This window comes from Mytilus trossulus, chromosome 14, assembly GCF_036588685.1.
Source record: "Mytilus trossulus isolate FHL-02 chromosome 14, PNRI_Mtr1.1.1.hap1, whole genome shotgun sequence".
Classification (NCBI taxonomy): domain Eukaryota; kingdom Metazoa; phylum Mollusca; class Bivalvia; order Mytilida; family Mytilidae; genus Mytilus; species Mytilus trossulus.
The window spans coordinates 63,944,850-63,969,655 of NC_086386.1; the positions used below are offsets into that span (position 1 = coordinate 63,944,850).

The 24,806-nt window shown below is 32.8% G+C and overlaps 1 protein-coding gene and 1 long non-coding RNA gene across 2 annotated transcripts; one reads left to right on the forward strand and one right to left on the reverse strand.

The window, feature by feature from the left end:
* Positions 1–10,403: 10,403 nt before the first annotated feature.
* LOC134695988 (uncharacterized) lies at positions 10,404–15,131 on the forward strand. The gene is made up of 2 exons (XR_010102876.1): positions 10,404–10,453; positions 14,737–15,131. It is a non-coding gene; the product is annotated as an uncharacterized LOC134695988 (long non-coding RNA).
* Positions 15,132–23,152: 8,021 nt separating this feature from the next.
* Positions 23,153–24,397, reverse strand: LOC134697990 (uncharacterized). Its single transcript, XM_063560276.1, has 2 exons — positions 24,364–24,397; positions 23,153–23,619 (listed from the first exon to the last, which is right to left on the reverse strand). The coding sequence occupies exons 1-2, from the start codon at positions 24,395–24,397 to the stop codon at positions 23,153–23,155; spliced, it is 501 nt and encodes a 166-aa protein (XP_063416346.1).
* Between the last annotated feature and the right edge of the window lie 409 nt (positions 24,398–24,806).

Sequence of the window (24,806 nt, forward strand, 5' to 3'; positions counted from 1 at the left end):
TCTTTTAGTCATAGAAAAATTTAGAAATCCCAGACGTAAACTGTTTATACTGTCATTTGTTAAAAGGCTTTTCTTTACCAATATGGGGTAAAAAAAAAAAGGGTTGTGACCAGCAGCTACCAATTTCATCTGACAAAAATTTGAGTGTAGTTTTAGTTTGTGTCTTTGAAATCCTTAAGAATATGTGAAATATAGGAGGGTTGGTGGGTAATCCAAGCCTGAATTGTCTAAATAGTCCTTGGAAATTGATGTCACATGTTTTTTGTCAAATGAAAAGGTACGATTTTTTGTCGAGCCTGCAACTTTTGTTGCAGAAAGCTCGACATAGGGATAGTGATCCAGCGGCCGCGGCGTTAGCTTCCTTCTTAAAAGCTTTATATTTTAGACGGTAGAAGACCTGGATGCTTCATACTTTGTATATAGATGCCTCATGTTATGAACTTTCTGTCAGTCACATGTCATATGTCCTTGACCTCATTTTTATGGTTCAGGGAATACTTGAAAAAAAAAAGTAAAGATTTTTTGTAATGTTAAATTCTCTCTTATTATAAGTAACCGGATAACTTTATTTGGTATGAGCGTACCTTGCAAGGTCTTCATGCTCGTCAGACAGTTTTCACTTGACCTCAACCTCATTTTATAGATCAGTGAACAAGGTTAAGTTTTGGTGGTCAAGTCCATATCTCAGATACTATAAGCAATAGGTCTACTATATTTGGTGTATGGAATGATTGTAAGGTGTACATGTCTAGCTGACAGGTGTCATCTGACCTTGACCTCAAGACATTTTCATGGTCAGGGCCGTAGCGTAATGGAGGCAAATGAGGCAAATGCCTCACTTTTGAAACAACGATCAAACTTTAGAAGTGTCTTTTTTTTTAATTTCATGTATTTTACATTATCAATATGCGAGTTTCGAGTTTAAAACTATCTACCGGCACACTACATACAGTGTTTCCAATCTGCAGCAGCTATTTTGAATATAATTATTTTACCATAGCGGTGACGGTAAAACAAAATAAGTGTCCCGATTACAAATCAAAATACAAAAATTGAAACAAATCTTATTTATGTCGTTACAAGCCAGTTGTTTTTTTATTTGGTCGGGTTGTTGTCTCTTTGACACATTCCCCATTTCCATTCTCAATTTTATCTTTAAGAGAAAAAAAAGTTGAAACACCCCCAATAAGTATGCTGGCTTATAACTTTCTTGGTTTATTTTTGAATCTACCAATGTTTACACACTGAAAAACAAACATGCCGCAAATGCAAATCGATAAAATAATTCATTGACCAAAAAATATATGGATTATTTATAATTGATTTAAACAAAATCATGAAGCGCCTTTTATATGGAAGTCTTTAACGTATAAGGCAATTCATGATTAATAAAAGTATGAAATGTACTTTTGATATTGTTTGAAAATATTTTGTTCGTGTTTCTTTTTTATTATTATTATTATTAGCATTGTTTGGTTGTATGCTAGCGTGTTCCATTGATTCTATTGTGGTAGGCCGTGTGTTCGAACCCCGAACGGTACTGAGGTTAGACCAATGACTTAAAAATTGGTAGAATAATGTGTCCAAGTAGGAAGACATGTCTTCCAGCGGAATGTTTACATGTTTACAGATAACTTGTGACATTAGAACGTCAAACATCTGGTTAAGTAACAATGTTGGTCTAGTCTTCTCTGTACCTTTTCTTATGGTTAATGATTATGTATAATAAATGTATCTTAAATTGATGCTTATAATATGTTCTGGTCTTTTAGAAGCTTATAACTTGCTGTTGGAGATAAATATATATATATACATCAGAACGTGTGTTGAAGCTTTTTAATAGTACGGGTTACAGGAGAATCGGAAAGTTTTGGTTTACCAACAGAGATAAACTTTAATATTGAAACTCGTTTTCTTACTTACTAGGCTAGCTAATAAAAAAAACGCATTTCTGTTATATATTTTTTTTTTATTATAGATATTAATGTTGAAATAAGCTTCTTCCGTTTCATGCATCCGAACCCCCCTAAAAAAAAGGACCCAAAAATTTTTCGCCTCGCTCCGCTCGGCGAAATGCCTCACTTTAAAAGAACATGCGCTACGGCCTTGATGGTACAGTGGTCAAAGTTAAGTTTTTGAGTTTTGGTCTATTTTTTTAATACTTTATGCATTTGGTCAACTATATTTGGTTTATGGAAATATTTTATGATTTATATGTCTGTTACGCAGGTTTTATTTGACCTTGACCTCATTTTCATGGTCCAATGCTAAGTGTTAAGTGTTTGTGTTTTGGTCTGTTTTTCTTAATTTTTAAGCAATATGTCAGCTATATTTGTTGTATTGAAGAATTGTTAGCTGTACATGTCTGCCGTTGACCTCATTTTCATGGTTCATTGATCAATGTTTCGATATCTTGGTTAATGTTGAGTTTATGTGACAGTTGTAATAAAGCTTTATATTAAGGTCTATCAACATAATATCAATGATTAGTAATGAAGGCGAGACATTTCAGCGTGTGCACTCTTGTCTTGTCTATGATGAAAGTCCTGAAAGTAAGACATAGGTGTTGCTTTTCCAGTGGCTGTAGAGCTTGAGGTGTCAACAACTGTTATATGTTTTCTGCTTTTAAACTCAGTTCAGTAGGAACTACTTTTGATAGATCAGTGATAACATATCACATACCAGTTTGTCATGGACCAGTGACCAGATCTTCCAGCTATATAGATTTATGGGGAATTAAACACATACATACTCATTCAAACAACCAAGAAGTAGATTAAGAACACTTATGCCAAGATAAGAGGAGCATTTGGTCCTCTTGTACTTTAAATCCCCCATTGAGATTTTGAAAGGTATGAGTGACTTTAAAATTACTAACAATTTTCAATGTTGAGATTTCTGCTGTAGTTTACTTGATAGGAACTACTTATGATAGCCAATGCTATTATCTATCAAATTGGATAACTATCAGTATATTAAGTCCTTTTAAGTCCTTTAAGTCATGGTTCAGCAACTTTGAATTAATTAGCAATGTTGCTGCCTATCAGATTGTCTCTTTCAGAGTTCTTTTTTATCACTGGCATGGTATATCTCTGTGTCAACAGTTTATTCTGTCATCATTCTAAATAGTCATGGAACTTGTTGCTAGGAAAAAAGTTGTTTTAGTAGAAATGCTTATTTTTGGTGACATTTTATAGTATCAACACACACTCAATATTCCATAGATATAAATAATCTGTTAACAAAACTTTTTTGAAAAACTAATTTAGGAATAGATTACCTTAGCTGTATTTGGCAAAACTTTTAGGAATTATTGGTCCTCATTGCTCTTCAACTTCGTACTTTATTTGGCCCTTTATACATTTTTTGATTCGAGTGTCAATGATGAGTCTTTTTTGAGTCAAATTCAGGATAAAAACATGTCAATAAATTAATATTTACCCTGTTTTTGTCAAGCCTATAACTTTTGTCGCAGAAAGCTTGATATAGGAATAGTGATCCGGCAGTATTAAGGTCCGTGTAACACTTATCAATTCAAAGTTTTAAAAGTTTTGAAATTTTAGATTTTTGGAATTTTGATCAAAGTTTTAAAATATTAAAATTTCAAATTGTGTTTAAGTTTTGAAATTTTGAAATTTTAAACAAATGATTAAAATATCAAAATTCTAAATATCGTTTATAAATTTGATAGTTTAGAAATTTGATCAAACTTTTAAAATACTAAACCTAACCCGCAATTTTGATTATTTCACTTTTTGAAAGTTTGATTTTTTAAATGTTTGCTTAAAATATCAAAAAAGAAAAGGGGCAATAAGAGGGATACCTGTAAAAAGCGAAACGAAATAAAAGCGGAACGAAACGAAACAATATGAATTAAAAACATACTGATACTTTAAAAAAGTTTATGTATGAAATAAAACGGACATTTGTAAGCGGTGGAAAATTGGATGACAAAATTAATATTTCTTAAAAGAAGATAATCTATTTAAAATCCAGACGTACGGCTCTGATATTGACCATTTTACCTGCTGGTTTTATGATACTGAATGCATGGTGTCCTTATTAAGGTTGTGCTAGTCCACAGTGTGGGAGGTTTTCAACATAATCTTATTTACGCTGAAATTAAGACGGTACTAAGATCCAATATCAGCAAATTGGAACCAAGATACTGTTACAAGGTAGATGGATACCAGAATATAAATTTTGCCGGTTTTTGCGCCAGATGCACGTTTCGTCTACAAAAGACTTATCATTGAAACATGGTGTAGCCGTGGTGTAGTGGTTAGTGCATCGGACTACTAACACAAAGGTTCCTGGTTCGATTCCCGTTTGGGATGACAGGAACTCAATTTTCGGCTCTCCCTTGACACCATTAGCGAGTATGGTCTTAAGGAAACGATGATAGTCCGTCGGAAGGGGACGATAAAAGGCTGTCCCGTGTTAAGAGAGAGCCAAATCTCTTGCACGTTAAAGACACCCTTGTAGATTTCGAAAAAGAGTAGGCTAATGCCGCTACAAGGCAGCACTCGCACCCGCAAAGTGGATTAATATAAGTTGCAAAACTTGTTTCCCAATCCACTCTAAATAAATATGTTTAAACTTAACTCGAACCAAATGAAGTTAAAAAGGCAAATTAAGTCAAATACAATTGAAAAGGCCAAATAAAGTAAAAACTTTTAAATCCAACGTATAGCTTTGGTTTTGTAAAAGTTGAAACCTTTCATATCATATATAAACGTATACCATAAACATTATTTTGTCGAGCAATCATATGTATGTAATAGTTACCGCTGTACTACATTAAGCACCCAACTTGCATTCATGTTTATATAATAGTTGCCGCTGTACTACATTAAACACCCATCTATCCAGTTGTAGGTGCCGGCATTTTGAAAGTTGAAAATTGTGTTCAAAAGTTTTTATCAGCGATAAATGGTAATCTTCTGGGGAACCAATATTTAGATAGTCCCTGTTTTTTCACTTGATACTACCACTAGGGGCTTCGATAATGGTACATTAAAATATTCTGATCCCTAATTTGATGATATAATATTCTGTGCCAGCAGAGGAGAAAAGAAAAATTGTCCATGCCTTTTAGTGTTAAATTTTGAACCAGACAAGTTGATTAATAGCGATGAAAAACTTAATAAAATTGTTAGTGCTTCGACAAAAGGACTGGTTATCATACACGTAGCTCCATTATAGGTTCTAAATCACCCACTGTTTTATAATAGTAAACAAAAGGAATAGATTTTTTTTGTATTAAAGGATATTATTGTCCCGTATTTGCATTTTGTTATTTGGGTATTTTTAAGTTATCGTACGACAATCGACTTTGAGCAAACTAAAAGTACACATGTACATCCAGTCAGAATGGGGCGTGCAAAGAGAAGCCACACTGTCAGCTGCATGATGGATTTTTTTTCCCATTTTTCTATCATATGCCTTAACAGAGAAGAACACATTATTACATGGACGAATCAACCAAATTAATAATTCAACAATATACATAATGAACATTGTTTGGAAAAGTCAACGTTTTTAAAGTAACTTTCCAAATAATGTTTCAGAAAACTTTAAAAAATGCATTTATTTAATTATTTTTTATTATTTTTTTGATTTAATTTAATTATTTTGCACAATATACTTTTCCAGTATTCAAATAATTGTTTTGTACACTACTTTGTATTGTTTTTCACTGAAAACGTAGCATTGAGGTGTATTTTCCGGAATTTGCCGAGAATCACCGGAATGCCATGTGATAACGTTACGGAAAGGCATGTGATAACAATCAAAGCATGTGATAAACTTTTCATATCAGCCCGCTAAGCACCAATTCGAAAAATATGGAAAATACTTTGATTTAATGCTATTATCATACGGTAAAAATCATATGTTATTTAGTCTAAGTATATGATAACATCATTTATCTACATACGGTAAAAATCATATGTTATTTAGTCTAAGTATATGATAACATCATTTATCATATACTTAGCATTAATATGATAGCTTTTGCATATGTGTAACGAACGGAAGTACACGAGCCATAATTGCCCACCCAGGCTGATAACCCATATCAGCCCGGTCTGATAACCCATATCAGGGGCGTCTCGTGAAAAAACCCATACCAGTGCTTCTCGTGCAAGTTACTTCCGGTGTTTCCGGTATCGGTTGTTAACTTTTCCATTGTGACGTCAGATATTTTTTTAGGACGACGTCAAAATTTACGTGAACTTTTGTGGGGATAATTTTAAAAGTACTTGCTAACAAATGCCATTGATAATTATAAATCATTTTATGGTACAACAAACCTGGAGTAATAATGATCATAAAACTCTTTCAAATTTTCAATGTTTCAAAATGCCTCTATAGGAAATGTTACCATACATATATATATGGAGGTAGTGATGCTTTTGTTGGACAATTATGGTATATTTGGTTCATAACTTTCTTTTTTTTTTAACTTGTTTATAAAGTTTTTGACTGTTTTAGTTGTTGCATTTGATTATCTGCCTTACATAAAACTATTGTCGGAAGTATATGATAAAGCGATTAATACATGCAGTGGCGGATCCAGGAATTTTCATAAGTGGGGGCCCACTGACTGACCTAAGAGGGAGCCCACTTCAGTCACGCTTTAGTGATTCCCTATATAAGCAACATTTTTTTTCCCAAAAGAGGGGGCCGGGCCCCCCGCCCCCCCTTAATCCGCCTCTGACATGGTTTTTTCCATATCAGCCTGGCCGGGTATCATCCCTCGACCCATATCAGCGCCTCGACTCCGTCTCGGGATGATACCCAGGCTGATATGGAAAAGGCCATGTAATAATCTCTATGCAATCGATAAACAAGAAAGGAAAACGTTTTAAGTTGTATGCGACCGAAGCGATTTTTCTGGATCTACCTTCATAAGGAACGTCAAAAAGGCGAATATACTATATGGTTTACTGCGAGTTTGTCATTTTTCACTGATACTTCTAAATGTTGGGCACTGGGAACACAAAGTAGTTTGAATTATTTATCTCAAACGCTAAACCTTATATGAGACAATATTTTTGGCAATGAGAAAAAACAAAAAAATATTTTAGACCCGGTATTTTAATAGCACGAATCGAAGAACACACATTGTAGATCTAGGAACTGTTGTCTGTAATTCAAACAATTGTTTAATAAGAAAACAATGGCTATTTTAAAAATGGTAAAAAAAAATCCAGTTCTTTCCTGTTACCAAAGTGAACCAATTTTAAAAAGTTTCTAATGGGAATAAGGAATAAGTTTAAGACATTATTTGTGGTTTACTAGTATATCCTGCAATAGTTTATCAAATGCCAATTATTGATTTTAGCATTTGCAATACAAAACATATAACATTTAAAAAGATGACATAAAAACACACCTAATGTTGTGGTGCACACTTAAAATTATTCTCAGAAAGTGTAAAAAAAGGCTATAACAGGATAGAACACCATAAAGTATTTTTCTATAAATTCGGTACCTTGGATGGGCTTGAATTTTCAAACCTGGCCGCCTTTCCATCTATTTCTTTGTACTAATGCATTCAGAAAATGATGCTCTTCAAAATACATAATGGGAAAATAACTCTTGGTCTTGTAAACGTTTCCACGGGTAAAAAATACCTAGTGGTAACAGGAGGGAAATCACCCCTGGGGACAAATTTTTGTTTCTCTTAAAATTTACAAAATTTTACTACATGCTCTAGTTATAATATAAAAAGACAAATTAGGGGCAAGTTTATTATATAATTTATCATATTAGAATCGGACGCCTGTTTAATAAATTTGGATATTATTTGAATGATTTAGTTTTCCAAAAAACACAGGGGACAACATGATTTTAGGGGGGGGGGGGGGTTGAACATTTAAATTACAATATTTTATTGGAAGAAATATAAGAATGAGTGTTTAATTGTCAGGGGTTGGTGCATTATATAATTTAGTTTATACTGAAACTTGAAATTTTCAAAAAAGATGGTTGAATAAAAAAATAATTGCTGGTGAAGTTGGGGACATGGAAAATCGACTTTTTCAGATATTGTCTCATATACGAGATTTAAATCAACGTAGTTGATTCCGGTTTAAATAGGTTTTTTTTTTTTTTTTTTTTTTATAGATGCACAACCTTAAAATTTCAGGATACTGTTATTTTACAAACAACAAAATCCGAGCAAAAAGGTGGGAGGCGTACGCCCTTTACGTCCATCTGAATCCGCAACTGTTCAAACTTATAAAAAGTGCATGATCTGACCCCCACTCCACTCTGGAAGTGCTACTCACATAGAGTTATCTCCCATTAGTTCATTAAATGGCACTTTGGATATATGGCAGACAAAAACAGAGCCGACACAACACGAACAGAAATTTGGATAAACAAGGCATGAAAAGAAATGTATACAGAGAGAGCTTGCTAGTACTGGCTGATTTTAGTATTTGCAGTTGTATGTTTAATACTACTTAGTGCTATAAAAGAAAACAAAATGAATAGAAACACAATTTCTGAGTGAGCTCAATTATAACTTGCCAAGTTTATAAGCAGCTGCAGTGTTTTTAAGATAGATGTACTAAAAACCTATTCTAAAAACTATCATAATAACCATAATTAAAAGTTATCCCACAAGGATGTGGTGTGTCAGTGTAAGATCACCCCTGGCCAGAGGGTGACCTAACATTGACACACCAATTCCGAATTGGATAACTATTTTACATGCCAGCTCATTCAGATTAGACGAAAAAAACATTTACAATTCATAAAATCTAGTTTAGAACGGCACACAACCATTAAAATATACTTTATATATTACTATATGATGTATACCCTTTATAACCCCTGAACAAGATGAGTAGCAATATCAAACAATGTCAACTTGACCCACTTGCCCATCAGCCCATACTATATCGCCACTTTACACAAAAAAATCGCCCAATTCTTGTTTACCAACTCGCCTCACTTTTAAAAAAAAGTGTAAAATCAAATTGAAATCAAATCAAATCAGTCTGACAACTCACTTCTTAACGAAAAAGTTTTAAACCCCTACTAATAAAGGTTTGCCAACTCGACCCACTTTACTAAAAAAAATATTGCTTCCTTAAGTATGTTAAATAACTGTTAGTTCATATCCAGTCGTCCTGGTACCATGTAGTGGTATGTGTCTTGGCTTGATATGCCAAAGGTCTTGCATGAGCTGGAATCCAGGGGCCCAGCATATAGTCCATATACACTGGATTTTTTCTACGTCAATTTTGATAGACGGTCTCTGTCATGTCTGTATAATTATAAAATTAAGTTTGATAGTGGATTTGACATTCCCGCCAAATTGTTGCAGAACAAAGGAAAGCATGCACAATAAAGAAATTCAAACAGATCACCCCTGTTAGAACAAAGGAGCTGGGATGTAATCTTTTGGTATTACATAACACTTGTATGCAATATTTCTGCAGATACAGATAGATTTTTTTAGAATCAGATTGCCCCATATTACATGAAACTTGCAAAACTTCCAGTGAATAAACTTACAAGTTACAGGCAGACTAGCTGAGTTAAATGATTATTAATTCTTTTAATAACAATATTCTATTAAAAAAGTATATCTGATGAGTTAATATTTTTAATTCTGAGTTGCTTAGTGAGTAGTTTCAAGTCATGCGCTAGTGATTATCTTCATGGACCAATGAGTTAGGTTAATGTTGTAACTGTTTAGGTTTTATTATTGGTTCATTAAGTCACATGGTTTTTTTTGGAGGGAAATTCTATTGTCTTGGTTAGAATTTGCTTATATCTTGAACTGAGGGGTGCTGATATAGTTTGTACTCATATTTAATGGACATCTTTGATTTTATAAAAAAAAAAGTAAGTTTTCTTTAACATGTTAAACATTTGTAACATCTCTTATTTCAACATATAACTGATATGATTTTATTGCATAAATGGTCAAAATGAAAGATTCTAGATAGTTTATAAAGGTTCAACATTCTAGATAGTTTATTAAGGTTCAACATGTCAGGAATAACTATCAATATGCCAAGTTTTGTGAATCAATTACATCAATTGTGGAGAAATGTGTGAAGGTATGCTCCAATATTTCTGGTATCCTGAGGTCCATTCACCCTGAGTTCATTTGCCCATAGAGTCCATTCGCCCTGGTTTTGTTCAACATTTCTTTTCTTTTTTTTTTTGGTGGGTGGTGGCGGGGGGGGGGGGGATAAAACTGTATATATCATAAAAAATATTAGCACAATAAAAACAATCATTCTGTTAGACAAATTACATAATTTATCTCAGTTAAGTGTATAAACAAATTTAACTTTTAGCAGCAACAGTTATTATGTTTTTATTGCAGATATTGAACCAGACTAAGAATGTACATGATGTAGTACCACAAGGCCCTAAGGGTTCCAGAGTTTTATTTATACAGGACATTTGTACCTCATACAAGGTAGGTTTTGCATTCTGTTTGTTGTCTCGACTTAAAAATTATATAAATCAATAAAACTGACGCTATGTTTCTTTTAATTCATATATTGATGGTCAATATGAAAATGTTATGACGCCACACATAACAACTACAATGCTTCAGTGGTTACCTATATAATCAACTAGGTATTTCCCACAACACGGGGATTTTCAAATTAAATAAGATATCGCATTAATATACAACATATATTTTGAATTGATAGGATATCTTAAAAATTGAACGATATGAAAATGACTTCCAATGCACAGGACAGGGATTTAACCTGTCTTCATTTATCTGGCACATCGCATACCTACTATTCTGATTGCAATGTAATAATCTTTTGTCCAGGCCTGTGACTTTTTACGCAAAAGGTAGACATAGTGTTCCTACATTGTGTCATCAGCCTTGTCCACAAATATTCACTCTGTGGTCAAAGCTAATGAAATTTTGACAACTTAAATGTAAAAAAAAAAGTAATTTACTTATAACTTTTCTGCAAGTTAACATTATGGACACTAATAACTCTGTGGTTAAATTTTTTAAATTTAAATAACTTTCTTAAAATATCCTGGATGTCTACCAAACTTGGACAGAAGCTTGTTTATACTAGTAATCAAATACTAGCATCTAGAAGGAAATTTTTCGTTTTTCCAAACATTATTTATAAATGGACTTAGTTTTTGTTGAGCCTGGAACCTTTGTTGCAGAAAGCTTGACATAGGGATAGTGATCTGGTGGTGGCGGCATTAGCTAACTTTTTTTAAAGCTTTATAGTTTAGAAGGTGGAAGTCCTGGATGTTTCATACTTTGTACATGTATATAGATGCCTCATGTTACAGAGTTTCCGTCAGTCACATGTCCAATGTCCTTGACCTCATTTTCATGGTCCAGTGACCACTTGAAAAAAAAGTTAAGATTTTTTGTAATGTTGAATTCTCTCTTATTAGTATTAGGATAATTATATTTGGTATGTGCGTACCTTGCAAGGTCCTCATGCATGTTAGTCAGACAGTTTTCACTTGACCTCGACCTCATTTGATGGATCAGTGAACAAGGTTAAATTTTGGTGGTCATGTTGATACCTTAGATACTATAAGCAACAGGGCTAGTATATTCCGTGTATGGAAGGACTGTAAGGTGTACATTTCAAACTGGCAGGTGTCATCTGACCTTGACCTCATTTTCATGGTTCAGTGGTTATAGTTAAGTTTTTGTGTTTTGGTCTGTTTTTCTCATACTTTATGCAATAGATCTACTATGTTTGTTGTATGGAATGATTGAAAGGTGTACTTTCATCATAATATCAATGATAAATAAAGAAGGCGAGACATTTCAGCGTGTGCACTCTTGTGAAACTTTTACATAGTTTACAAGTTAATGTTTGTGTTTAGGTTTGTTTAAAGGGAACGACTTATAATGTCAGAGACAATGGTAATTGGTATGCAGTTGTATTAGCAGTGGCACATCTCTTTCCATTGAGATTGTTTAGCCATGTACCTTCAGTCATTGTTCATCGACTTTCAATATTTGCATAACTTACATGTTTAAGTATTGCTATTTTAATTTCAACATTTGCATTATCAAAATTACAAAAGGCGAGACATATCTCTGTGATAACAGTTTATGTTCCTTATTATACCCCACGCAACGAGTTGCAGAGGGTATAATGTTTTTGACCCGTCCGTCCGTCTGTCAGTCCTGTTTCTTGTCATCGCAACTACTCTCAAACCGCTCAACAGAATTTCACGAAACCTTTTCAGATAATAAGGACATACTATGTAGTTGTGCATATCGACGAGAAATTGCGTTTCAATTTTTTTTCTAGGAGTTACGCCCCTTTGAACTTGTTTACTTTAATGTACTACTGCAACAGTTTGTCATCGCAACTCCTCTCAAACCGCTCAACAGAATTTCACGAAACCTTTTCAGATAATTAGGACATACTATATAGTTGTGCATATCGACGTGAAATTGCGTTTCAATTTTTTTTCTAGGAGTTACGCCCCTTTGAACTTGTTTACTTTAATTTACTACTGCAACAGTTTGTCACCGCAACTCCTCTCCAACCGCTCAACAGAATTTCACAAAACCTTTTCAGATAATAAGGACATACACATATCGACGGGAAATTGTGATTCAATTTTTTTCTAAGAGTTGTGCTCCTTTGAACTTATTTACTTTAATGTACTACTGCAACAGTTTGTCATCGCAACTCCTCTCAAACTGCTCAACAGAATTTCACGAAACCTTTTCAGATAATAAGGACATACTATTTAGTTGTGCATATCGACAGGAAATTGCGATTCAATTTTTTTTCTAGGAGTTACGCCCCTTTGAACTTAATTACTTTAATGTACTACTGCAACAGTTTGTCATCGCAACTCCTCTCAAACCACACAACAGAATTTCACGAAACCTTTTCAGATAATAAGGACATACTATATAGTTGTGCATATCGACGTGAAATTGCGTTTCAATTTTTTTTCTAGGAGTTACGCCCCTTTGAACTTGTTTACTTTAATATACTACTGCAACAGTTTGTCATCGCAACTCCTCTCCAACCGCTCAACAGAATTTCACAAAACCTTTTCAGATAATAAGGACATACGCATTTCGACGGGAAATTGTGATTCAATTTTTTTCTTGGAGTTGCGCCCCTTTGAACTTATTTACTTTAATGTACTACTGCAACAGTTTGTCATCGCAACTCCTCTCAAACTGCTCAACAGAATTTCACGAAAGCTTTTCAGATAATAAGGACATACTATTTAGTTGTGCATATCGACAGGAAATTGCGATTCAATTTTTTTTCTAGGAGTTACGCCCCTTTGAACTTAATTACTTTAATGTACTACTGCAACAGTTTGTCATCGCAACTCCTCTCAAACCACACAACAGAATTTCACAAAACCTTTTCAGATAATAAGGACACACTATGTAGTTGTACATATCGATGGGAAATTGCGATTCAATTTTTTTTCTAGGAGTTACACCCCTTTGTAGTTTGAACTTATTTGCTTTAAGGTACTTCTGCAACAGTTTGTCATCTCAACTCCTCTGAAACCACACAACAGAATTCCATGAAATTTTGTAGATAATAAGGACATACTACCTAGATGTGCATATTGACAGGAAATTATTATTCAATATTTTTCTTATACAATTTTTTTTCCTTACACTTATTTAATTTCTCCAATGACAATGTGGGGACGTGGGGTATGTGAGCGTGCTCACTAAGGTTCTTTAATTTTGTACTTTTATTAGGGCATTAGTTTTCTCATTTGAATTATTTTACAATGGACATTTTGGAGCTTTTTATAGCTGACCATGTGGTATGAGCTTTGCTTATTGTTGAAGGCCATACTGTGACTTATACTACAGTTGTTAATTTCTGGTCAGTTGGTCTATTGTTGAGAGTTTTCTCATTGGCAATCATAACCACATCTTTTTATAAAAATTTAACAATTCAAAATTAATCAAACTAAAGGAGTAGGTACGGTAATGACCAATTTTGGCCTCAAATTTCAGTTCCATCTGACGAATGATTTTGACAACTTTTTAAACACTTAAGTGTCTATTTCATTTGATTCAATTATTTTTTGTGAAAGATTTTAACTCATTTAGTCAGAAAAAAACAACCCGATTCAAGCTAAAATATGAAAAAACTACCAAATATCCGAAAAATGTCACTTTTCAGATGGTTTTTGTCAAAAATGAAAGTGGCCGCATCCATGTTCATCCTCAATCTTTATATATGTTATGTATTATCATCAATTACAACTTCCATTTTAATATTTTGGATGAACACGAATGCGGCCACTTTCGTTTTACACGGAAACTGTCTAAAATTTAACTAAAATGCTTGAATTTTGATGATTTCAGTAATTTAGCATGACTTAATGGTGCTAGTTCTCAATATATGTGCATTGTATTGCCAAAAACAGCCAATTTTTTTGTGGCATAACCATTCTACTATCCAATAAATAACTAAAAGTTTACATTTTAACAATTTTGTAAAACTGCTATATTTTTGGGCCAAAAAGGGCTCTTACCGGACCAACTCCTTTGTCATATGAATGGCTTATTAAACCATCCAAATAATGTTGGGTCAAATTGTGCTTTGTTGACTCTCACTGCATAAAATTTTGATTGACACAATGTTGCAGATGAAATCACTATCAATCCAAATCACAATTTATTAATGTAAACCATTATAGGTCAAGAATACTTTTGGAATTATTAATGTTATTTTTACTTTTCAGTATGTTGAGAGAAGTTCAGAACAAGCTATTATGTTTGAAGAGGAGTTGTCAGCACGTCATCATTGAATAAAGTCAGTTGTATTAGAAGTGAAGCCTAAACAGAAATGAGACAATTATCAAATAATTCAAAGACTACATGGTTGTTATCTGGACTAACATTTGTATGACCCAAATGTGGTATTTTTCATATGAAGACTTACAAGGCAGGCTGTGGCAACATGTGTATGCATTTAACATGTTTAAAGACTTGAAGAACTTGTACTGCCTTCTTAAGATTTCAGTAGAATTTGTTTAAGACAGTAAATTCTGAGTATGAATTGAAGAATTTTTGCTCATTTAAATGAATTATGAAAATGTTTTGCATCTTAAATATACAAAAACAACATACCGGTAAATTATTTTTTCTTTCTTGAAACTTATTACGAAATAAATTCTTATATACTAATTCTTGAAATTAACAAGTTTATTTTTAGTCTGAACGTACAACTCAATGCACTAGTTATTCACACAGAAAACTACATTTATCTCTCAGTCATATTAAAAAAAATGATATATGGTAAAATTGCCAATGAGACAACTATCCTTAAAATAAATGCCAATGATCAAAGATAATGTATACATATATAGTGTATCATGGATTCAAAGCGAAAGAGAGATTACTATATAAACATATTTCATATAAGATATCTTATATACTTTATAAGATATCTTTACATAAGATATCTTAAAATATATATATAGATATCTTATACAATTTATAAGATATCTATGATATCTTCTATATTATAAAAGATATCTTCTATAATTTATAAGATATCTTATAAAGAAAAGCATTTGAGATATTATAGATATCTCGTTAACTTTATTAGATATCTCTTTAACTTCATAAGATATCTCATTAACTTTATAAGATATTTTATATAGTTATAAGTTATCTCAAATAGTTAAAAAGATATCTTATATAGTTCATTAGATATTTTACATAATTCATTAGATATCTTATATAGTTCATGTGCTATCCTATATAGTTTATGAGATACCTCATATAGATAATGAAATATCATATTTAATTTATAAGATATCTTATATAAAATATATTTATAAGATATCTAATAAACTAGGAGATAAAGTACATACTATATCTTATATACTATATAGGATATCTTATAAACTGTATAAGATATCTAATATCTTCTATATCATATAAGATATCTTAGAAAAACATATTATATAAGATATCATATTTGCTATATGAGATATCTTATTTATTATATGAGATATCGTATATAATATATAAGATATCTTATTTGTTATATGCGATATCGTATATAATAAATAAGATATCTTATATATTATATGAGATATTTTGAAATTCGAATAAATAGTAAAACAGCTTACCATATAAAAAACTTCATTATTAAATAGATATAAGAATATGTGTCGGGTATGAGTGTCAATGAGGCAATTCACCATCCAAGTCATATCTTTCTGGTTTTACTCTTTAGTTGAGTTGCTGTCACACTGTACTGTGTTTACTGGAATGCAACATCTTATTCAATCCTTACAAAAACCATCAAGGATATCAAAACTAGATATCTTGTATAGAAAAGATATTTCACTTCTTAACACAGGCAACTTGGATTCAAGGATTTTGTTATTCTTTTAGTTGTTACATTTAAAAATTATTTTCAGTGACTGAAAATGAAAAACATGACAACATTATGTATCAGTTAGCATTAGATACTTGTGTACACGTATGGGAAGTTAAGTCGCCATCTGTGTTTAGGGTTCACAGATACTATACCTCTGCTCTGGGTATAGTAACGTCCCCTACCATACGTATCAAGTATCCATTCTTACTGATACAAACTGAGAGTGAGGAGGCTCAGTTCGACTGAGAGTGAGGAGGCTCAGTCAAAACATATTTGCTTTTATGGTACAAACTGAGAGTGAGGGGGCTCAGTCTGCATGTGAAGCTCTGTAACATGTTTTTACGATACAAACTGAGAGTGAGGGGGCTCAGTCTGCATGTGAAGCTCTGTAACATGCTTTTATGGGAAATGGGTATTTTATTTGTTTTTATCAAATTTTATTGGGGACATTTTACTGTTTTTATCCAAATTTTAATTGGGGGTATTTTACTGGTACAAACTGAGAGTGAGGGGGCTCAGTCTGCATGTGAAGCTCTGTAACATGCTTTTATGGGAAAAAAGGGTATTTTATTTGTTTTTATCAAATTTTAATTGGGGGTATTTTACTGTTTTTACTAGAACAAACTGAGAGTGAGGGGGCTCAGTCTGCATGTGAAGCTCTGTAACATGCTTTTATGGGAAGTGGGTATTTTATTTTTTTTATCAAATTTTATTGGGGACATTTTACTGTTTTGATCCAAATTTTAAATTGGGGGTATTTTTCTGTTTTTGCTGGTACAAACTGAGAGTGAGGGGGCTCAGTCTGCATGTGAAGCTCTGTAACATGCTTTTATGGGGAAAAAAGGGTATTTTATTTGTTTTTATCAAATTTTAATTGGGGGTATTTTACTGTTTTTACTAGAACAAACTGAGAGTGAGGGGGCTCAGTCTGCATGTGAAGCTCTGTAACATGCTTTTATGGTAAGTGGGTATTTTATTTGTTTTTATCAAATTTTATTGGGGACATTTTACTGTTTTTATCCAAATTTTAAATTGGGGGTATTTTACTGTTTTTACTGGTACAAACTGAGAGTGAGGGGCTCAGTCTGCATGTGAAGCTCTGTAACATGCTTTTATGGGAAAAAGGGTATTTTATTTGTTTTATCAAATTTTAATTGGGGGTATTTTACTGTTTTTACTAGAACAAACTGAGAGTGAGGGGGCTCAGTCTGCATGTGAAGCTCTGTAACATGCTTTTATGGTAAGTGGGTATTTTATTTGTTTTTATCAAATTTTATTGGGGACATTTTACTGTTTTTATCCAAATTTTAAATTGGGGGTATTTTACTGTTTTTACTAGAACAAACTGAGAGTGAGGGGGCTCAGTCTGCATGTGAAGCTCTGTAACATGCTTTTATGGGGAAAAAAGGGTATTTTATTTGTTTTTATCAAATTTTAATTGGGGGAGGGGGGTATTTTACTGTTTTTACTAGAACAAACTGAGAGTGAGGGGGCTCAGTCTGCATGCATGCTTTTATGGGAAAAAAGGGTATTTTATTTGTTTTTATCAAATTTTAATTGGGGGGGGGGGGGGGTATTTTACTGTTTTTACTAGAACAAACTGAGAGTGAGGGGGCTCAGTCTGCATGTGAGGCTCTGTAACATGCTTTTATGGGAAAAAAGGGTATTTTATTTCTTTTTATCAAATTTTAATTGGGGGGGGGGGGGTATTTTACTGTTTTTACTGGAACAAACTGAGAGTGAGGGGGCTCAGTCTGCATGTGAGGCTCTGTAACATGCTTTTATGGGAAAAAAGGGTATTTTATTTCTTTTTATCAAATTTTAATTGGGGGGGGGGGGTATTTTACTGTTTTTACTAGAACAAACTGAGAGTGAGGGGGCTCAGTCTGCATGTGAAGCTCTGTAACATGCTTTTATGGGAAAAAAGGGTATTTTATTTCTTTTTATCAAATTTTAATTGGAGGTATTTTACTGTTTTTACTAGAACAAACTGAGAGTGAGGGGGCTCAGTCTGCATGTGAAGCTCTTTAACATGCTTTTATGGGAAATGGGTATTTTATTTGTTTTTATCAAATTTTATTGGGGACATTTTACTGTTTTTATCGAAATTTAAATTGGAAATATTTTACTGTTTTATCTAAATTTTAATTGGGAATATCTTATTGTTTGAAAAGGGACTGGGTATTTTATTTGATTTTATCAAATTCTAATTGGGAATGTATTTTCCAAATAGGGGATGTTTTACTTTTCAGCATGTGAAAGCTCTGCAACATGCGTTTAAGGGGAAAAGGGTATTTTATTTTATTTTATCAATCCATTTTGGGAATGGGGGACAAAGTGAATATTTTACTTGTACAAGAGACTTGTTTATTTTTTATTTATTTTTTTATTTAGTAAAAATGTTAAGCCCCCAAGTCAAATCAAAGACTTAAAAACTGGTACTCCAAAAGGAAAAGATAAGTGAACTAACTGTGGGCATTTGTCTTGGTGAACTAGCACCTTAAAGTCCAGCTAACCCACAGGCCAGCTGGCTAGTACAAGCAGACAGGTTTTTATAAAACCATTTGGCATTTTTAAACTTTGGCATTTTTCATTTGGCTTTTTGCTTTATGTGTTTTGAACTATTTGGATTTTTATAACAATTGGCATTTTTCATGTACTTTTTTTCAACACACCCAAAACACTTAAATTGAGAGTTAAATATACACTTTTGGCATTCATAATGTTTATCAATCAAGGTAGCATTCTATTTTTAAAATTTACATTACACAATTTGGCTTTCTGCAACTTTGGCTGTTAATCTTTTGTACGAATGTTATGATAACCATTATGTGTAGAAAATAAGACTACATTTCTAAAAGTGGCTCAGGATCATATTTTATGTTTGATATCAAGTTCTAAGTTTCCATCTTATTTCTAAAATTTAAGTTCTTCCATATCTGATACATCATATAATATTGTATTCATCTACTAACCCAATTTTCTCATAGGGACTTAACACGAAGCAGAACAGAGGGGTATAGGTGGTAGGTGGTAGGTGGTTAAGGGTGTTACGAATAGATGAAAAGGCGAGGAAGGGAGGGAGAAAAATAAAATGATTGAGAGGGTGAGGGTATATGATTGTGAGTGGAATTTGGAGAGGGAGGAAATCTGTGAGAGAATGGAATTTCATGGTAAGGGCAGGATGTACTGGTCTGGAAGTTCAGTTTTCTGTTTTGTCTCATGTAGTTTCTATTTTTTTCATCAATTCTATAAGTTTAAATATTGAAATTGCTGCTGTCTAAAATTTAACAGGGTTAACAGCCTTTCTTGTTACTGTTTATGTGCTGCTTATTTATAACTATTGTAGCACTTCTCAGTTACTAGATAGAGTTGTAGCTTTTCATCAGTTTTAGAAGCAGCTAAGTGTATCCTGTCTATTTCGGATTGACACAAGAATGACCAGGTTGTGAGACTCCAAAGTTTTTTTGATGAGTGTTTTCTCTGGTGATGGCAGGTGTCATCTGACCTTGACCTCATTTTCATGGTTCATTGGTCAATGTTTAGTTTTCTTGGTTACTGTTAACTTTATGTGACAGTTGTAATAAAGCTTTGTATCAAAACTAGTATATTTTTGTTCAGGGACCAGCTGTAAAAAGGACGCATTCGGGTGCAGAAATGTCTTGCTACATTGAAGACCTGTTGGTGACCTTCTGCTGTTGTTTTTTCTATGGTTGGGTTGTTGTCTCTTTGACACATTCCCCATTTCCATACTCAATTTTATTATATTTAGGACTATCAAAATAAAATCAATGATTAGTAAAGAAGGCAGGACATTTCAGTGTGTGCACTCTTGTTAAGTTATTTTAGTTGCTTGAAGTTGAAATTTAGGTATACCAGAAAATGTTTTAAACAGATGTTGGGTTGAGTGCCATTTTCAGTTTTAGGCATACAGTTGTTTTTGATCGGGTATTTATTTTTGTAAACTAAGAGGACAGATTATTCATTTTCACAACTATTATGATATTCGAAAAAACATACAATTTTGAAATAATTTGTTTATTATAAATGTTACATCCCCTAGTTTTTGGTGGGATTTGTGTTGTTTATTCTTTAGTTTTCTATGTTGTGTCATGTGTACTATTGTTCTTCTGTTTGTCTTTTCATTTTTAGCCATGGCGTTGTCAGTTTGTTTTAGATTTACGAGTTTGACTGTCCCTTTGGTATCTTTAGTCCCTCTTTTCTTTTACATGTATAGTCAAGTGATTATATACCATTTAACTAGAATTAATCATCATCCTCTGCAGAAATGAATCTTTGTTTTAAGGGTTTTGGAACCACTGAAGGTCGAAAAAGCTATAGAACAAAGGATGCAATTCATGCTTTCTTGGTGTTCATAATCTGAAAATGCAATTTTAATAATTTTTTGACAATATTTTGGTATTCTATATCAATGTATAAATTCAGTGAAAGCTGACTTAATTTTCTAGGGACAACATCAAAAGACCAATGTGCATGATAAAGCAAAAATGGAATTCATATAGTTAAGTCTGTGGCTGTTGTTTTATTTTCTCTCTAAACTCATGATCAAAGACAAATAAATAAGAAACATGATTTGATATATGTCATGATATTTATTTATAACTAACTAATAGTTCTTATCAGAGCCGTGTTTACATCAGTGATTACAGGTACCCCTCTTGTAGCCCCTTTATATTTTTGATATTTTAAGCAAACATTTAAAAAATTAAACTTTCAAAAAGTGAAATAATCAAAATTGCACGTTAGGTTTAGTATTTTAAAAGTTTGATCAAGTTTCTTAAATATCAAATTTATAAACGATATTTAGAATTTTGATATTTTGATAATTTGGTTAAAATTTCAAAATTTCAAAACTTTAACACAATTTGAAATTTTAATATTTTAAAACTTTGATCAAAATTCCAAAAATCTAAAATTTCAAAACTTTTTAAAACTTTGAATTGATAAGTGTTACACGGACCTGTGTGCTCATATCCAAGTTTGTCTGCTTTACACTCAGTTATACCATACACTCAAACGTTTCGGCTCATATCAAATATTTTCTACTGGACAATAAATAAACACCTTAATTATAATCAAAACGTTGCAGCTTATATCAAATGTTTTCTACTTGACAATAAGTGAACACCACCTTTAAATCAAAACGTCTCGGCTCATTCTTTGGTTACATCTTCTGACATCAGGCTCGGACTTCTCTTGAATTGAATTTTAAATGTACGTATTGTTATGAGTTTACTTTTCTACATTGGCTAGGGGTAACGGGGGAGGGTTGAGATCTCATAAACATGTTTAACCCCGCCATATTTTTGCGCCTGTCCCAAGTCAGGAGCCTCTGATCTTTGTTAGTCTTGTATTATTTTAATTTTAGTTTCTTGTGTACAATTTGGAAATTAGTATGGCGTTCATTATCACTGAACTAGTATATATTTGTTTAGGAGCCAGCTGAAGGACACCTCCGGTTGCGGGAATTTCTCGTTAAATTGAAGATTTGTTGGTGACCTTCCGCTGTTGTTTTTTCTATGGTCGGGTTAACGTTGTTGCCTCTTTGATACATTCCCCATTTCCATTCTTAATTTTATCATATCAAATGTTTTTTTACTGGACAATAAGTAAAAACCTTAAATTCAAAACGTTTCGGCTCATATCAAATATTCTCTGCTGGACACTTCGTAACTTACTATCAAAACATTTTAGCTTATATCATCAAATAGTAACTCCTTGATAGTTATTATAAGTAGAAACTTTACTTCTAGTTTTGGCTCACATTAAATATTTGCGCTTTACAAGTAAATATAAATCATTTAACACTTTTTTTTTAAAATTATGCATGATCATGGATAGGTTCACTTTAATTACATTTTTGTACTAGTATCTAATTTTTACATGAAACTTTGTAAATATCGTGGAGGTGAAAATTGTACGAAGTGAAACAATCTGAATCTACAAAAAGGATATCCTGCTATGTTAGCATCATCCGTTTAACAATTATCCGGTTATAATCCATTTCTTAGATATAGGAAGATGTGGTGTGAGTGCCAATGAGACAACTCTCCATCCAAATAACAATTTAAAAATTAAACCATTATAGGTTAAAGTACGGCCTTCAACACGGAGCCTTGCATGTATATGTCTGTTTTAAGAAAACCTTTTAATGTTTGACCTCGCATGTATCTTACAACCATTAAAGAACTCGTTATAATATTTCCTGACAATGCCAGTGATAATTTAGTTTTTTTTTCCTTTTTTCTTTTGACCAAGGTGATTTAGGGAAGTAGCAACCCTTTCCTTGCCAATTTACATTGTCGTCCGGAATCTGATAAAACGGTGATATCTCGCATCTATCCTTATGCTATAATGATATTTATAAAAATTAAGGGATGACCTTCTTTGAGTTCTCGTCGCCAGTGGTTATCTTGCTTTGATTTATCTTCATGTTTATAGTTGTTGATGATTTGAGTTGGAAATAATGGTTGAATAACAGTCTCTTGTTGAAAACTGTATGTTACTCTCTTGGGTTAGTGATGTTTTCTTATTTTATTTTTTCTCTCACATGTCTATGCTGTAATATTCGGCAATACCGTTATCATCGATATTATATTGTATTATACTGTATATGAGAAGTTGTTTTTAGTTTTATTAACTTGTGTCTCACCCTTTTTGCTTTGTGTTTCTAAATACAATATTTGTACGTAAACCAAAGGAAACATATGTCTTTTAAAATACATTTTATTATTGCTCAATGATCATTTGGAACATACAACGCAAGGAAGTGGATACCCTTCGTGATAAGGCGGACAGGGTAAAGAACCACACCTCACAACAACTTCATGGAGAAAATTAGCTTTTTTACTCCCACCATTGCCACCATGAATGTAATCCGGTTTCAGATCAATGCATATGTATGCCGACGCATGGTTGTTGTTTTTTGCATAACCGGCAGCTAGGTTTCCATAATATTCTCTCTTCCAACCAGGATAGCACTTATATCTTCCAGGAATCATTATTGTTTTAGAACCTGCATGGACTTCACAAACAGCACAAGGAACATCCTGGTATGCAGATTTAGGCCCAAAGAAACCTGATTGAAATTCTGTCCCGTACACAAAAGCTCCACTTCCTCCAGACGTTTTTAAGAAATTTGGCTGAGAGGGAAGACAAATTGGACGTGCTGGACCTTCGGAGTGCATATAATATCCTCCACCGATATACCCTGTAAATTATAAGAAAAACTTGTTACATGTCATACTCCAAATACGCCTTTGTGGCACCGTTAAAGTTCACAATTCCTCTAAAGTCCACAACACCGCTTAAGTCCACAACTATTTTTCGCTTAAGTCCACAACGCCACTAAAGTCCACAAACTTTCCGCTAAAGTCCACAAAATTACCTCCGCTAAAGTCCACAAGAAAACGCCGTTAAAGTCCACAATAACAAGTTCCGCTAAAGTCCACAAAAAAGCACCGTTAAAGTCCAAACATTTTTTTTATTATCAAAAGATCAATTCGCTAGTTTTTTACTCCCAATAGTATATGTATCTAATAAAAAGCATGAACCCTTGTTTTTTCAAAGTCTTTTTTACGAAAGCGTATTAGACACATAATAAACATAAAATTTGTAATGAAATATTTTTCAAAGTCGAAATTTTGACATTCCAAATTTTAAAATTTCGACTTAATCTAGAATTTTTTATTTTCTCAAATTTTTGAATTCCGACTAAGTAAAAATTCAAAATTTGGATTTTTTTTTTTAAACTCGGAATTTCGACTTTTCGCAAACGCAAAATTTCGACTTTTCTCAAACTCAAAATTTCGACTTTACTTCAAACTTTAAAAAATGACATTATAACGTACACGTGAGTGATTTTGATAAAACAAAAGCAGACATGGAAGATTTTTCATATATCGTTTTATTTAGTTTTAAAAAATAATTTCCATTTAAGCAAAAGGTAAATTACCAAAAATACTATGTTCAAAGTTAGCCACGCTCATCACGACTTTCCTGCGATCTACACGATCGTACTACGACCATCAAAATTTGCATTTTTTCCACAGATCGTGGTGAGATCGTGGCCTAGTGGGACTGGGGTATAATATTAATCATGCTCAAACCAACTTTTCCCAAACTCAAAATTTCGACTTTACTTCAAACAACCAAAATTTACTTTCTCAAACTCCAAATTTTGACTTTTCTTATGATGCGTTCACACGTAATTCGCTTTACTGTCCGAACGTCGTTAACTTTTTAAAATTCGTATCAACAAAAACGGATTTCTAAGGCGAATTGGTTAGTGCGAATTAGAAAATTCAAATCAATTCGAATTAAAAAGGAAGAGTGTGTGAACACGATTAGCGATTTCGATTGGCATTCGGTTCGAATCAAATGTACGTGTGGACTAGC

What these genes read in the sequence shown, in the direction of transcription:
- LOC134697990 (XM_063560276.1), bottom strand. Translation starts at nt 24,397, where the DNA reads ATGAGCGTGGCTAACTTTGAACATAGTATTTTTG. An exon ending in CTTTGAACATAGTATTTTTG is followed by an intron (nt 23,620 to 24,363) that starts GTAATTTACCTT and finishes TATAATTTACAG; the next exon opens with GGTATATCGGTGGAGGATAT.